The sequence below is a fragment of the Pleuronectes platessa genome, chromosome 15, assembly GCF_947347685.1.
Source record: "Pleuronectes platessa chromosome 15, fPlePla1.1, whole genome shotgun sequence".
Lineage (NCBI taxonomy): Eukaryota > Metazoa > Chordata > Actinopteri > Pleuronectiformes > Pleuronectidae > Pleuronectes > Pleuronectes platessa.
The window spans coordinates 12,929,737-12,946,752 of record NC_070640.1 but is presented as its reverse complement, the minus strand read 5'-3'; the positions used below and the strand labels follow the sequence as shown (position 1 = coordinate 12,946,752).

At 41.4% G+C, this 17,016-nt stretch overlaps 2 protein-coding genes across 2 annotated transcripts; both read left to right on the top strand.

Annotated features, from left to right (window-relative positions):
- Positions 1 to 4,626: 4,626 nt before the first annotated feature.
- On the top strand, positions 4,627 to 9,094 carry LOC128457217 (actin-binding protein WASF3-like). Its single transcript, XM_053441816.1, has 8 exons — positions 4,627 to 4,759; positions 6,197 to 6,331; positions 6,434 to 6,587; positions 6,671 to 6,788; positions 7,214 to 7,398; positions 8,206 to 8,427; positions 8,522 to 8,814; positions 8,937 to 9,094. Exons 1-8 carry the CDS (start codon positions 4,627 to 4,629, stop codon positions 9,092 to 9,094), a joined length of 1,398 nt encoding a protein of 465 aa, XP_053297791.1.
- A 1,652-nt stretch (positions 9,095 to 10,746) lies between these two features.
- On the top strand, positions 10,747 to 16,925 carry LOC128456753 (V-type proton ATPase catalytic subunit A). The gene is made up of 15 exons (XM_053441091.1): positions 10,747 to 10,892; positions 11,453 to 11,551; positions 12,395 to 12,523; positions 12,658 to 12,872; positions 12,961 to 13,098; positions 13,196 to 13,347; positions 13,674 to 13,836; positions 14,028 to 14,136; positions 14,243 to 14,365; positions 14,469 to 14,583; positions 14,975 to 15,038; positions 15,124 to 15,327; positions 15,691 to 15,785; positions 15,935 to 16,106; positions 16,223 to 16,925. The coding sequence occupies exons 2-15, from the start codon at positions 11,470 to 11,472 to the stop codon at positions 16,313 to 16,315; spliced, it is 1,854 nt and encodes a 617-aa protein (XP_053297066.1). The 5' UTR covers positions 10,747 to 10,892; positions 11,453 to 11,469; the 3' UTR covers positions 16,316 to 16,925.
- Positions 16,926 to 17,016: the final 91 nt, after the last annotated feature.

Sequence of the window (17,016 nt, the reverse complement as noted above, 5' to 3'; positions counted from 1 at the left end):
CCATATACTGAAGGAAAATGTATTTTAAATAGAACTATGTTTGCTTAATAAGAATAAGAATATTGTAAATAGTTCATTAAAGGCAACTTTGACCATTTAATAGAAGTGTAGATTTTCATAGAGGGCCTGGTAGTTGTAAAGATAAAAAGTAGAAATTACTATTTCTTTGAAAATAATGTTTAAATTGATACACTCAGAAAGGAGTGCTACAAAAGTATTTGTACATTACTCAGTTCAATGGTTGTTTATGAAATACAAACAACCAGTTGAGTCTGACTCAACAGGTGTCACCAGCTCTTCAACATCCTCTTCCTCGCTCTCACCACAGAGCGTTATCCGATCTATTTGGAAAAGGAATATATTTATTTAATCATGGGTTTTGTGCAAAGATCAGAGATCACTGTTCTTGAAGAAAAATAACTAGACAATGAAATACACACAATAAACACCAGGACAGAGCAGCATTTTGTGCGTGTTCATAGTTATGTGAATCACTTTGGTCTGTAGTTCTAGATGGTTAACAACAGTGTTGCCTGATTTATTTAGCAATGTGAAATTCATCTAAATGTTTTAACCCACTGAGCCTCATCCAGCTGCATTACCAACAATAACCCACAGATGGCACCAAGTGACACCTTTGAGCATTAGAGGGTCACACTGTACCTGTAGACTGGCCATGTTTATATAACACAAACTAAAAGGTTTTAGATGAACTAATAAGTTAAATACCACAGCAGAATATTCTATTTTTTCTTAATTTCAGATTCCAGAAAATTACCAGGAGCGATCAACCGATGAAGGATATTTGGATTATAACATAGGAAAATTCGAAAAAACATGATTGAATTTGTTGTCAATTTTTTGCTATTAACTTTCATCACATTACATCATCAGGGTGTATTTCTCCGGAACCACGGGAGACATGCACCAAACATTTCCATGGCAAAGATGGATGACTAAAATGACCAAAGCTCCACCAGGCAACACTGTTCACCCATGAAACTCCAACATGGTTTTCTGGACTCAAACACCGATCCATAGTGGCGAGTTTTGGGTGAACTATCCCTTTAATAGGTTCTTCATGATTTTAAAACTTTATTTTGATTAGTCTAGTTTACGTGTGTGTGTCTCTGTGTGTGTGTGTGTGTGTGTCACTCCCTCTCACTGGGTTATAACTGGCAAGGCATTGGCAGTGATCCATATCGAGTAGGACTAGAAAGCCATAATGTGGGGACAAATATCCGAGGAGAGGCCGTGTGGGTGTGAGTGTGTAATGGATGATGGAGGTGTCAGTGTGAGCGGTAAGTGGCTAAGCTGCTGGTCGGCTGCATTGTGTCAATGATGGCGATAATGGCGGGGGGGTAAGTGCTGTATTGGGGTTAATACTTCTGAGCTGGCCAAGAGATTATGGCACCGTCTAAAACGTGAAGACCCCTCAGTGAAATATAACAACAGTGAACTGACGCCATCAGTAAATGAACCGAAAGATGGTCACTAAAGAGCTTTTAAATGACACATTAAAGCACCTGATGAAAAAACAAAAACAATGATTTAAAAATGAGGTGGAAATAAACAGTTTCTTCAGCATGACATTTCCTGGATTTGATTCCTACATAATCTAACAGGCCAATTTTTTATGTGATTATGGATGTTTTGATTTCATTGAAATATTGTCTAGTATTGTGATGTGGCTGTTTATCTGTAATATGAGAGTATCTCTTTACTATTGTTTCCTGATGGGTGGGATGTATAGAACTTTGTGCACCGCTGTTATACTAGGCTCTTTAAGTCTTATTATACTATGTGATCATGTATCTTGCGTTTAATCAATTTTGCACCAAAACCCATTCTTCCACACTTTTTCCTCTTGTTCCCCATTGTCCTTTTTTGGTCAAACAAAGCTTTTGTGCCACGTTATAATTATTATGTGCTGCTATTATACACTTTCCTTTTGTTTATCACCCTGCACCTGCCTCCGCATGCAAGGCCCCACTGTACTTACAGAAAAAGTGTGGCATTATGGGTAATAAGCTAGTTACCTACACGTATGGCAAAAGACACCAATTAGCTTAATTAATGCTAAGCTAACAGCCTCCGTCTCCTCTAACTCTCAGCAAGAAAGCATCTCCCTAAAAATCAAAGTATTCCTCAATCCGCTGTTTACATTTTTTCTTCCAAATTTATAACTTTGTTTCTTAAACTTTTGAGATTTTAAATATGGTCTCCTCCTCTTCTTCGTCTCATAGCCTTAATAATTCAATTAGAACTTGATTTCTTGCTTCAAATTCATAAATTGTACTCATGAAAAATGAAACGTTAACTTGCCCTTTCAACCCATCATAACTGAGTTTCATGGTGTGCGACTTATAAAGATTTAAGCCTCCATATCTGGGTTACACCCCCACCACTCTACCCACCCACATCCAGATGATGCCATCTGTGAGAATAGTGTGTGTGTGTGTGTATGTGTGTGCGTGTGTGCGTGTGTGTGTGTGTGTGTGTGTGTGTGTGTGTGTGTGTGTGTGTGTGTGTACGGTGTGTGTGTGTGTGTGTGTGTATAGCTTTCAAATCAAATGCAGAGGGTCTTCTCTTACCATTAATCCAGGTCATATATGAAATGTTAATGGACCGGCAGGGACTGACATGCTGCCGTCAAAAATAAGAAACAACTCACTACAGTTCAAGATTGCGTAAGTAAATAAATAAGTAAAATACAATTTTTGTGAGGGATGGTTATGAGAGTGTATGGAAGAAACTGAAAGGCTGCATATTTACATTTTTATTTAATTCTTCTTAATTAATCATCATGAAATTAATCACAAATATTTAAACAGTGTCAATCACTAAGAATGCTTAAAAGTCTCTATATATATTTTTTCTCTTATATATGTTTTTCTCTAAATTGATTATTTTAGTTTTGGACTAAGATAGAAGACTTGACGTTGGGATGTGCGATGCAGGTGTTTCATCTATTTTATGACAAAACAGGCCCCAATCATCATGCTAATCCATCAACCTGCTTATCAGTTGCATCCTTAGTTGATTATTTGCTACTATTATTTAGATAGATCTATTCCATAGAAGACGGCTACTGACCTCTAGACAATGGCATCAGGACTAAGACATCCTGAAATAAAACAACTGGATGTCAAACGGCTGACACGGCGCCTGTGATTGGACGACAGGAGTAAATCTGCTGACCAAATCCCCTCATGGCTCAAGCTGTGATTTGGACCCGAGAGATTTGTTTTCATAGTGAATTGCTCCCTGCAGCGATGACCACTGTCCCCGTCCCACACACGACTGCAGCAGGTCAGCACCAAGTTTGTTTGGATTGGATGAGACAGCTTTCACTCCACTGTCACCGCTCCTTCTCACCGTGCTGACGTGAAGAAACTGTGACACACTCCGAGCCAAGCAACAGGAGAAACCATCCACAACCCCATGGTAAGGTCTTTTGATGACATATTGTTTGTTATTGTGGTTCATGAGTGCTGAGGATGTTCCCTGCTGTTAGAAAACTGGGACACTGACCTGAAAACAAACAGATTGGTTTTCTTTGTACTTGTAAATAAGGAGCTTGTTCACTCAAATACGGTTTATTTACTTATACGCATGTCACCTTTTATAAGTGCCATAATTGTTTTATCAAATTGTACTGTTTTGTCAACATAGTTTTACAACTATTACTAAGAAAAACAGTCTCAGTTGCTGATTTGTTGTATTAATACTCAAATAAAATTTCAAAATCTAACTTTTAACATATACAGTGAAAGCACCATGTGTCACTGAGAAGAGGCTGCAAAGAGTATGAGACTTAAACCTCATGAGTTTGTCTCAGACCAGCAGCAAAACAATGATCTGGGTAAACAAAAGTTCTGATATAAATCTAATAAGGAACAAAGTACTTGATGCTGTAGGCCACGTGAAAACTGTCTGGAGTAGTAAGAACAGTCAACTTACATAGAAACCACAGAAGTGAGCGTTCTGAATTTGTTAATTCACACGATGGCTTATACATGTATTGTATTTGTTAAAAACGCTGGAATGTGAATTCCATTATTTCATAAACCCTTCTATCACTGTTCATGTCCCTTGTGTGATCTAACATGCAGATATTCCTCATTGACTCATTTGCCTCAATGTACACTATCTGAAAACGATGGTAGCAATAAACAGTAGTTGTTATACAACGACAGGTGATGATGAATTAAGATATTTTTAGTTTTAATTTTTATCTGACACATTAACGTGGCATCTATTGCCCTTCTGTCCGTCCTGGGAGAGGGATCCCTCACATGTGGCTCTCTCTGAGGTTTCTATGTATTTTCACCCTGTTAAAAAGGTTTTTAGTAGTTTTTCCTTACTCTTGCTGAGGGTTAAGGACAGAGGATGTCACACCCTGTTAAAGCCCTATGAGACAAATTGTAATTTGTGAATATGGGCCATACATAAAATTTGATTGATTGATTGATTAACATCAATCCAGTGTTTTGGCGAGAAAATCTTTAATAATACATTAACGGTTCCATGCATGAACTGAGGATGTGTTAGTGTATCCATTGAGCTGTCAGCACTGTCCCGTGTCTCCCAGCAGGTGCTGCGGTCGAGATGTGAGACGGGGTCATGCCTCTGGTCAAGAGAAACATCAAGCCCCGACACCTGTGCCACGGTGCCCTGCCCGAGGGAATTGGCAGTGAGCTGGAATGTGTAACCAACAACACCCTGTCCGCCATCATCCGCCAACTCAGCAGTCTGAGTAAGATCACGGTTACTCTTATTCAGCACATAGTTTGCATGTCAATATTTAAAGGCTCAATGTGTAGAATTTAGTGACCTCTAGTGGTGAAGTTGTATGTTGCAGCTGAATAGAACAACCTGCTCCCGGTGTAAATATAGATATAGATATTTAGATATAGTATCTAAATATAAAGGGTCCATTCTAGGATAAAGAAAACAAAATTTCGTAAAAGTTAGATAAAACACACATGAAAACATCACTAGGATTATTTTATATTCACTTTCTACTAATAGATCCCTTTCACCTAAATCTTACATACTGGACTTCCGACAAAAAGTAATTACTGGTGACCCAATATCCCAGCAACTGTTACTGTCACCACCGATATATGAAGGTATACACAATGTTTTCCAATTCATTAGCAGCGGCATCGCGATTGGTAGCTCGGCTACTGATTTGACCACGACATACTGGCGTGCATCTAACGCTGCATTAGAAGAGCTCAAATTTTCCTAATCCTTGAAAGGTGATTATCAGAAAACAACAACCATACAGACCTTATACATCCTTTCATCATTTCATTGGTGGACCCTTAACAAGCTGTGGAGAACCTTCAAAACAGAGCAATTATCATCAAACTGTCAATGTGGAGGCCACATTGCTGTGTGTGTGTGTGTGTGTGTAGTTGTGTGGGTTTGTGAAGTTACAGGAGCTTAGAGCTTATACCGTAAAGCTTTTGTATTGCAGGCAGATAAGACTGAGAGTGAGTGGGCGGAGACACAAACCACAGACACAGTGCAGTCTAATGACGGTGTCCCACATTAAGTGGATCTGAGCTGTTCGACGTGTGCCTGTCGTGCTGTTTTTCGCGCGACCCAGACACTTAATGAAAGTGTATGATCCAGAAGAGAAACATAATGCAACCTATGACGAGAGATTAAGTTTAATAACAAAATGCTAGGTAGAATTACTCAGACAACATGTTAGTTGCTGCTAGAGTCTGGATGGTTACAGCTATGATTTTATTTATTTACTAGAATGAATCACATACAAATTCACTGGATCCTGGTTTTTATTTGAATCTACACCAAATTGCACACAATCCTAAATAACAGTCCTATTAACCCAACTGATTTTTTTTTTTTTTTATTAAGATCCAGGAACTATTCCCTGAAAAAAATGGTAAAAGGTTGAAAATGCCTGTGTTGCCTGTATCAGCCCCTGATCTAGATCTGTTCTCAAATTGAATTGGCTCCTCCCTAAATCCTTCCACCAAGTTCTGTGGTAATCTGTCCTGCATTCAAACAAACAGATGAAAACATAATCTCCTTGGCAGAGGTAACAATGAGAAGCGACATGAAGAAACAGATATTGTGTTTTTCCTTGTCTCTTTCTTTCTTTAACCCTAACGGCTCCTTTTCCTCCTTCCTCTCCTCCTCTTTGCTCCGGCTGCAGGTAAACATGCAGAGAATGTCTTCGGGGAACTTTTCAATGAAGCCAACACCTTCTACGTGCGTGCAAACTCCCTGCAGGACCGCATTGACCGCCTGGCCGTCAAAGTTACCCAGCTGGACTCCAGTGTAGAGGAGGGTCAGTTCACTGGAAATTGTCCTTCTCTTTAGCTTAACATCTTACACTCTGTCAATCTGTCATTCATTTTCTCAAGCCTTGTGTTTAACTGCTTTTTCGCAGTCTCTCTCCAGGACATAAACATGAGGAAGGCTTTCAAAAGCTCACTGGCCCAGGATCAGCAGGTTTTGTCCAAGGGCAGCACGCCGAGCTCCGTGGGCGACATGTACAACAGCAGCGACAGGCCTCCTCCGCTCAGCACCCTCACCGCCTACAGGTACTGCATGAGGTGTCACAAGTGACCACAGGTTACGTTTCCAGTCAGTTTCATCTGTTAAATTATTTATTTTTTCAATACAGAGAGGATTCCACTGACGCCATGAAGTTCTACTCAGACCCACTGTACTTTTTTGACCTGTGGAAGGAGAAAATGCTGCAGGACACTGAGCACAAGAGGAAAGAAAGGAGGAGGCAACGGGTGAGGCAGCTCTACCCTCTTCTTTAGTTCTATGTATGAGGTCAGGTTTTTGTCGGACATTTAGCAGGATTACACAAAAGATATGGGACGTGTTTCCCAGAAACTTGGTGGAAGGAATCGGTATGGGTCAGGGGAGACACCATCCAATTTTGATCAAGATCCAGGATTTCCCTTTCTTTAAAATTCCAAGATGGGGCGTTTATCAACATTTCCGTTTAGTTCTCAAAGAATAGCTCATGGATCTCACGTTTAGGGGACTGTTATTTCTGAGTGTGTCCAAATTGGTGCATATTCAAAACAAAAGTCTAGATCTAGTGAATTCACAAGGAGGCTGTTGGGCCTTGGTGGAGGTATGAGCTCCACTGAGTGCCACCCTCCTCTATAATGGTTTTTCATTCTCATTCTCCTCTGTCCCTTCTGCCCAGGAGCAGAAGCGATGTGTGGAATGCAGCACCCTTCAGCGTGAGGTGAAGAAGGTGAGAAAGGCTCGGAACCGCAGGCAGGAGTGGAACAGGATGGCTTTCGATAAAGAGCTTCGTCCAGACCACCGCCATCCGCAGACCCTACGGCGAGGGGCGTCATCTGAGGGCTCCCTCTCCCCAGACGGCAGGTTAGTTCATGCACAACACCAGTGGGTTTGAAAATGGAAAATATGTAAAGAAAAGTTTGTTTTATTTCCTGTCTTTATTCAAGAGTTTGGTCTTTCAGTATGAGAGCAGGAATTATTGATTTCACATTCAATTTCATTTGTCATCACTACACCTGACCTGGCATTCTACTGGCTGGGGAATTATGACAGATTTGTTGCACAAAAAAATTCCAGCACAGGAGAAATAGACCGAGAGCAGAGGAGAAAACCGAGAACAGACATTTCACGCGAGTGCAGAAGCAGCATGAGGAAAAGAGCTGCAGCTGCCCGGGCAAAAAAATATCTGAGTGCAAGCTCACAATTTGAGCACAAGCAGAGCTTATCTAAGCACAAGATGGGGCTATTTGAATGCAAGCGCAGGGTTTTGAGTGAAAGCATTACAGAATCAATAACACCTGCTCTCAATCTGAAAGACCACGCACATTAATAATAAAGAACCCTTGGATAATAATATAAAATATAAAAAGGGATTGTCTCTATGTCTGAGTTTATGTCTTCTGCCACTCTTCAATTTTAAACAAGCAACATGTACCTTGAAGATTAACCTTTAAAACTATTGTTTCACTTCAAATCTAAGGGTGGAGCCTCTATTCATGATGTGGTGCCATTAATGAATAGAGGCTCCACCCTTAGACTCTGCAGTAAAACAACAGTTGACAAAAAACAAAACAATATCTGTGCTTCAGTTTTGATTTCGTAAAACCAGATCCACCATCTGGGTATGTGAAGGCATCAGCATGAGCTCTCCGTCTCTCATTGTTTGTCCAGGCCTGACCTCCCCGGCTACCCCGTCCCTCCGCTGCCTGCCCACGCCGCTTGTAACTATGCCAAGTCTCACGATTACGTCCCTGGGAATGCACAGCCCTCACCACCTGTGGAGCATGAATACCACAGCATTGATGTCAACTACAAGAGAGTAACCTATGCCACGCCAGAGCCGCGCCCTGCAGACCGAACCAATGGCACAATACGTCCACCCGCAGATTACAAGTACATTTGTTTGGTTTCATTTGCATAATCAGAGGTAGAATTTAATGTAACATTGCTCTTCCACTATAATCCTCTTTCTTTCCCTGCGGACCAGCTGTGCCCCTCCACCTCCTGCCTCGGGCGGCCTACCCATCCCATCGGCATCAACAGCCTTTGGTTTTCCTCTGGGTGCACTGCCGCCGCATAATGGAGTTCCACACGTAGGCCCAGGCTTCCCGCTCCCGCCTGCGTTTGCTTCGGGGCCAAGCATGCCGCCCCCCCCAGGTCCACCGCCTCTCCCTCCCCCGGCTGCACCCTCACACCTCCAGGGACACAGCAAAGGCTGCAGAGCTGGGGCTAAACCGGTGAGGGATGCCAGAAGTGACCTGCTGTCCGCCATTCGCATGGGTGAGTTGGTTTTGGCCTCTCAGTGGTCAGACTCCTAATATTTGCTGCTGGTAGATAATAGTCAATAAAAGCTTACAAGATGTATTCTTACTTCAACTAAATGTATCTGTGCCATTTCCTAGGTATCCAGCTGAAGAAAGTCCAGGAGCAGCAGGAGCAGCAGAACAAGCGGGAGCCTGTTGGGAACGACGTGGCCACCATCTTGTCCCGACGCATCGCGGTGGAGTACAGCGACTCAGAAGACGACTCCGAGCTGGACGAAAACGAGTGGTCGGACTGACACATAGGGACCTCCAGTGTAAATTAATCGACAGCGTGAATCCATTTCTTTGGCTACCGGGCTCATGCATGGCCACTGCTAAGAGAGGAAAATGATGATGTTTGTGCACAGTTTGCAGAAACTGATTATTTGTATTATAAATAAATGTTTCGCTTTCTACCACCGACGAAACGTCCTTAATTATAAGTTGTGCTTTTCCTACAATGACAAGTCAAAGTGTCGTCTGTGAAAATGCCTGTTGTTTTTCATGAATCGTTTTTGTGAAATCACACATTCCTTATAATGTGGTGGACCACCTGCACCCTCCCTTCATTATTTGAGTGTTTGATGAATATTTTGTAATTGCTACCTCAACTCGTGACATTTCCCTGCCCAACAATATGCGAACTACAAATTGTTCTTCTGCCATTAAATCATTTGTAGTTATGTGACTTCGTAAGAGTTGACATGCCTTAAAAAAAAATCCGTATTGTTCAGACAATCTGTTCAAATATAAGTTATTATAGTCTTGTTATATTGTTATCTTCATTTTAAACTATCTTAGTCTATGACAAGGTTTTTCTAGTAGTCACGATTAGATTAAAGCCTGCACGAAGAGTTTGTTTTTCATTTTATGCAGACATACAGTAGATGTAGTAAACACACTATTATCTTTCTGTTATGTATCTCTCAAGTAAGTCCTAATTATTTGTCACGATGGAAGCTAATTATACTCTATGAGATGCTACTCAATGACAGAGGGGACTGTGCATACAATATTTTGTTATTATATACTCACAATTATAATAGTTGTTGGCACAAATGTACCACATGTTGTTACAAAGGTTGGCATATAGTAGGCCTAACAAAATGTTGTGAAAAAGCTACAGAAGGCAAAAGATTGAAATGGTTGTTCTGATGAAAGAATAGGTGCAGACAAAGCAGCCAAAGAGATTCAAGACAGAGATTAAGTTTGAAGAAACATTTATTGTTATTTACACATGAACTACTAGACAGATCAACATGATACTTGGTGGAAGGGTGTGATGTGGGTCAGGAAAGAACCCATTGAATTTCCTTATGCATGTATCTATGATTTTTTTCCCCACTTACTGTAATATTACAATATTTTTTTATATATTTTTTAATTGTAATAGTTCATGGACCTATTTGAAGAAAATCTGCATATTTAGAAGACTCATATTTAAGTCTGTGAAGCTTGAAGTTAAGAGGAGAGTTGAGCCTTGGTTGGGGTACATGCTGCTCTGAGTCTCATTTTAAATGGAAATCAAATCGATCAGTTACAAAGGGAAGGAAAACTACAAGGAGCAAAACACAACAACCACAACCATCTTCCAGTCAGGTGACTTGAGGAGGCTTTAACAGATGGATGGATAGACTTCTATTTCAAACGTGATTTGTTTTTCCCCCACAGTTTTCTTTTGAAAATTAGCTGGAATGAAAGACAATAAATCATTGCATGTTCCACAGTCTCTTGTTTGCTGTAATACACTCACAATCAAACCTAAAGACTCCTGAAAACAGTTAGTAAACAGAGGTGGAGGCTCCCTTTATGTCCAGCAGGTGTCAGTAGTGCACCTGAAGACCGTGTGCAGACCGGAGGAACTAATCGTCGATTAGGAAACTGCAGAGGCAGGGCCGCCATTTTGGTTCTACTGCAAATGCATAGCCGTGGATCCGGTTGAGCCACAATGGTGATGTTTTCTCCCCGTGACAGTTCCGGTTGCAGCAGGTGATCCGCAGAGTGACGCTGCTCCTCCTCCTCCTCGGTACACAGTCTTGGACAGCCGAACGCAAGGTGAGAAATTAACGTGTGACTGTGTGTGACGTGGAGCTTTGTGGTTTTCATCATCTGGACCAAACACCCTGTCGGTATCTGCTCATTTAGCTCAAAGTGTGTGAGGTTGACATGACGATGATGATGAAGAAGGAGACGGCTAATGTGTGCTAGCTAGTCACATGACTCATCCGCACAAATCGGCTTTACTCTCAACCTTGCGTGTGAGTAGTGGCGGACACGAAGCCGCTGTCTCTGTGTGAAACATGTCCCAGTCGACGACATGACATTCAAACGTGTTGTCATCGACACTGGAGGGGTAAAAACAGCGGAGGGGTTGTTAAAGCCCTCGGCGGAGTTAGCTTTAGCTCAGCGGGCTAACGCTGCAGGACCTGGACGTCCAGATCACCTGACACTGTGGGTTATGGTGAACACTTAAATCCATTCATCCCTCTGTGGTGTGTGTGTGTGTGGGAATAACATGAGTCCATGGTTATATCAGTTAAGCAGAGATGTGTCATTTCTTGATGTGTTGTGGATAATTCTGTTAAAAGCTGACAGTGTCTCATTCATTCCTTCAGGGACACAGAGCATCAAGATGGACACCTCCAAACTTCCTAAGATCCGGGACGAGGAGCGAGAGAGCGAGTTTGGATTTGTGCATGGCGTTTCTGGACCAGGTCTGGTTTTTAATTTTTATTTACATTGTTTCGTCTCACAAGCCACTGAGCTGTGAGTCGTTGGTTCCAGCTGCCTCAGGTCGTCAGGTGTTCCTGTATTAAAGTTTGACAACAACAGAGTCCAACGTTTTAGCTGTAAATTCTGAAGTGCCAAAGCAAAACTGACAGAGCTTCTCATAATAAATGAAAAACATGAGACAAAAATATAGTACGACCTTAATAAATCAAGTAACAATTCATCACATTGATACAATAATCTGTGATCGTCCTATAATCACGCACAACGGTCCGTTGCACTGACATATATTAAAGTTAATGTGACCGTGACATGATAACAAATCTCTAGTACCACAGAAATTTATCAGATTGTGGTATTTACCGTCATATTTTCCAAATCTAAAAGCATCTAGTTCAAATCCAGTTCAAGCTCGGTGAAAGTATAGAAATAATAAATAAAAAATGACACAGGGTTCATTTCTGAATGGACAGTCTCCATGTAACAATAAAAAAAAAGTTGAAATACAAATTTTTTGTTTAAATCAAGGAAAAACACATGTTCAATCAATGGTTTGCATCAGTTCGCAAATCGTATATCGCTGTATTAATCTGTATAATTTTTTATAAAATAGAAATTACAAATATATAATGAAGTGCTTGGTCTTTATGCGTGTTTTCTTAATACAATATTTTTTTAGCTGTCTTTTAGAATGTTGCCCAAATGCAAAAGAAAAAAATGTTAAGCTAAAAGTTTATTTGAGTTTTAGCATTGTCCAAGTCCAAAAGATTTGTTTTTGTATCAATTTCAAGATTTGTGTTAATTTGTTGTTTATCGTTTCAAACTAGTGGTGACAGCCACTGCGATGGCGGGAGCAGCCATGTACGAGCTGGTCCGTGTGGGTCACAGTGAGCTGGTGGGAGAAATCATCCGTTTGGAGGGAGACATGGCCACGATCCAGGTCTACGAGGAGACTTGTATCCTTTCCGCTGAATTATTACTTGTCTCTGTCGTCTCAAACTTCTGTAAATCCATTTCACATAGTACATTGAAAACGAGAGCAGTGATTCAAAGTGTTGGCAGGTTTTTTTTTCCTAACGCTGTGCTACAGCCGGTGTGTCTGTGGGTGACCCAGTCCTGCGAACAGGAAAACCCCTGTCTGTGGAGTTGGGACCGGGAATCATGGGCTCCATCTTTGACGGTATCCAGCGCCCACTGAAAGATATCAATGACCTCACTCAAAGCATCTACATCCCGAGAGGAGTAAACATCAGCGCTCTCAACAGAGATATCAAGTGGGAATTTTCCCCTGGCCAGAACCTTAGGGTAAGAAATATATATTTTCAGTTCAAACCTGGATGTCTCTCCTCGATCTCTTACAGATCCCACTAACTTCCAAAGATCCCTTCTCCAGGTTGGCAATCACATGACAGGCGGAGATATCTACGGCATGGTTTATGAAAATTCCCTGATTCGGCACAAGCTGATGATTCCACCTCGCAACAGAGGAACTGTCACCTACGTGGCCCCGCCAGGGAACTACGACATTTCTGTGAGTTTAATTCATTTTTTTCTGAGTCACAGCTCTCTTCTGTCTGATAAAAAATTCTACAAAATGAATTTTCTAACCTGATCTTGTTGAATCACAGGATGTGGTTCTAGAGCTGGAATTTGAAAGTGTGAAGGAGAAGTTCACTATGGTGCAGGTGTGGCCAGTGCGACAAATCCGCCCGGTGACAGAGAAACTACCGGCCAATCATCCGCTGCTGACCGGTCAAAGGGTTCTGGACGCGCTCTTCCCGTGAGTCATCATCTCAAGATATAATGATGCTCTTGTTTCCCTTTGTAAATGCAGACATTAAACAACTGGCCCTCAGTTGTGGAGGCATTACATTTGGATTTAGCTGTATAGGAAACTTCTTTGCTGTATTAGGGTCAATACTTTATAAATGTATCTTTTCTTTAGTCTGTCCTCGCAAAGCCATAGTGTTTCTCTAAAGTATGATCACGGTTTCAATAGATTTGTAAAAAAAAATTCAGATTGTAAAGATTTATTGATATTATTTTTGTGCTGTGTGGTGAAGTATTTACACTGCCTAAATCTGCATGGCTCTTTTTGCTTTATAGCTGCGTTCAGGGCGGCACCACTGCCATACCTGGAGCCTTCGGATGCGGCAAGACGGTGATCTCTCAGTCCTTGTCCAAGTACTCCAACAGTGACGTAATTGTCTATGTCGGTTGCGGAGAGCGTGGAAACGAAATGTCTGAAGTGCTGCGAGATTTCCCTGAGGTTTGTGGATTTCTGCCAAATATTTATACACACACACACACACACATGTACTGTTGAGATACTTTTGAGCCTGAAACAGAACAAATAAGCGAAGAAAAGGAATAATTTATGTCTAAAGAAAGAAACTGTCTGTTGATATGTCCAGTGATCATGTTCTGTAATAATACGTCCCTCTTTCTCTTGCCCAACAGCTTACTATGGAAGTGGATGGAAAGACTGAGAGCATCATGAAGAGAACAGCACTGGTTGCTAATACATCTAACATGCCTGTGGCTGCCAGAGAGGCTTCTATTTATACAGGTACCAACCCTTCATATCCAAAAAACATTATTTATTTTGATTGAAAACAAATAAATTCTTTCTTATTTCTTTCTAAGCAATGGTTCGTATATAACTTCCTTTGCAGGTATCACATTATCAGAGTACTTTCGAGATATGGGTTATAACGTGAGCATGATGGCTGACTCCACGTCTCGGTGGGCTGAGGCTCTGAGAGAAATCTCTGGAAGATTGGCTGAGATGCCCGCTGGTAAGTTCATTAGTTACATGTTATAAGTTTTATTTTTTTAACAGACATTAGCTAGGACAGTTTGCAGTGAAACAGTTTGAACTGTGTGTGTCGTCCTGTGCAGACAGCGGTTACCCTGCTTACCTGGGGGCCAGGCTCGCCTCCTTCTACGAGCGGGCTGGACGTGTGAAGTGTCTGGGGAATCCAGAGAGAGAAGGCAGCGTCAGCATCGTCGGAGCGTGAGTCCACTCTTTGTATAAACAGGGAAAATAAGGTCAAACTCAAAGTTCAATCTTTCTGTTTAATAGTCCTAGCATCATAAAACAAACTAAAAAGGTGAATGATAGGAAATCAAATGTACAAAACATCAGGTATTTTTACTGAATGTATGAGTGAAGCTGATTCGGTGTTACTACTGGTTCTACCTCATCTAAGATGGATTTTTTTATCTCCTATGGTATCAGTGAAATATTGGGTATTGGGAGGGTCTGAATTCAAGATCTCATTTGATTAATTAAATGTTTTTCATGTGAATAAGCAACGTAAGCAGCATAGCATGATAAACTCCGACAATAATGGTAAATGATATATTATCAGGCTGACTCTTTCTTTTATATGTTGAACTCTTAGTGTGTCGCCCCCTGGTGGAGACTTCTCAGATCCTGTCACTTCAGCCACATTGGGAATTGTTCAGGTATGTAATTCTCCCTTCAGTCGCTGTTTCTTCCCTGCACATCACTCTGAGGGAGCGTCAGTATTTGTTGTTTCCTTCTCTGCAGGTGTTCTGGGGCTTGGACAAAAAGCTGGCCCAGAGAAAACACTTCCCCTCTGTAAACTGGCTGATTAGCTACAGCAAGTACACACGAGCTCTGGATGAATACTACGACAAACATTTCCCTGAGTTCGTCGCTCTCCGTACAAAATCCAAAGAGATTCTACAGGAGGAGGAGGACCTGGCTGAAATCGTGCAGCTCGTGGGAAAGGTTCGGCAGATGATGATTACATAACAAATTCAGGAAAAAAGATTCATGCAAATTTAGTTATTGCAAAAAAAATACTTGTCTAGGAGATGTTGCCGAAACTGTTCAATATATATATAAATAACATATATGGTACCAGATCTGTTTCCGTTCATTAAAGTTTCCCCGATGAAGGTCAGATGCTCAAAATGTTTTTAACACGGTCATTCTCTATCCTCTAACAAAACAGTTAATATCTTAATTTCCTGTGTGAAACCAGTGAAAACATTTCTGTCAAAGTTCATTATTTTATTATATTTAATTAATTATGTTAAATTACGGCTCTGAAAATATAAATGTGACTGATCTTCTTCTCATTGTTCACAGGCCTCCCTTGCTGAGAGTGACAAGATCACTCTGGAAGTTGCTAAGCTCATCAAGGACGACTTCCTGCAGCAGAACGGTTATACCCCCTACGACAGGTGAAAACAAAACAACTCACCAGCCACAGAGCATATATCATTTTATCGTTTACAACTTCTTTGCGAGTAGATGTGAATGGGAGACGTCTAACTATCCTTCCTTTACATCCTAAACTGTGAGCTTCACACATTCTTCTGTCAATACACAGGTTCTGCCCCTTCTACAAAACTGTGGGCATCCTCTCGAACACGATCGCCTTCTACGACATGGCCCGACACGCGGTGGAAACCACGGCACAGAGCGACAACAAAATCACGTGGGCCATGATCAGGGAGCACATGGGAGAAATCCTTTACAGGATCAGCTCCATGAAGTTCAAGGTACATGACTGTGCCTCGTTTTTACAGAGATGACCACATTTGTGTTTTTGTCGTCCTACTTTTCATCAACCATGATAAATAACCTAATCTTTTTGTATGTTCACTGGGCTCTTTAGGACCCTGTGAAGGACGGCGAAGCCAAAATCAAAGCAGAGTACGCTCAGCTGCTGGAAGACATGCAGAACGCCTTCCGGACGCTGGAGGAATGAGTTCCTCACGTCTCCTCCCCTCTCCCACATACTCGAACCCCAGTGCAGTGCAACATAGTGCAGTTTCAACGGCCCGTGTTCTGAGTGTCTACAAACCTTTGTCTACCTTGGTGTTTACGTCCCCTTAAACATTCCATGACCCGGACAAATTCGTTTTGTTGATCTTTGCTTCATAAACACAGCACTGGAATCCCCTCAGAGCCCAAACAATATTACAACTGAAGAGCACTTATTGATCACTACCCCATCTCGAGGTGGTTAAAATCTATGGGCCCCCATCAGGTGCTGCACTTACACTTAATTACAAGCTGCAACAAAGAGTGGAAAGGGACGTTGTTCTTCCCCCAGATTTGACGGTGATAAAAGCTATATTTACGAATGGAAACATGCACACGGGTAAAGGGACGGATGCACTGAGTGATATCAGGGCGTTAAAAGCATTCTTTCTTCTCTTACCTCCTTAGTGTGATATTGATGTTGTGGAATATATACTTGATATGATGTACAAAAAATGTGAATGGATGAATCTGTAAGAGTTGTGTTGTAGCAGATGTCTGACTATTATATTCCTGGTACATTGCTGTTGTGTGAAATAAATGTAAAGAAACGACTGATTTCTGTTGCGTCCTGATTTTTTCATGTGCAGAGAAGAGGTATTCAGTTTTTATCATATTCTTAGGGAGAAATTAATTTGTGTTTGT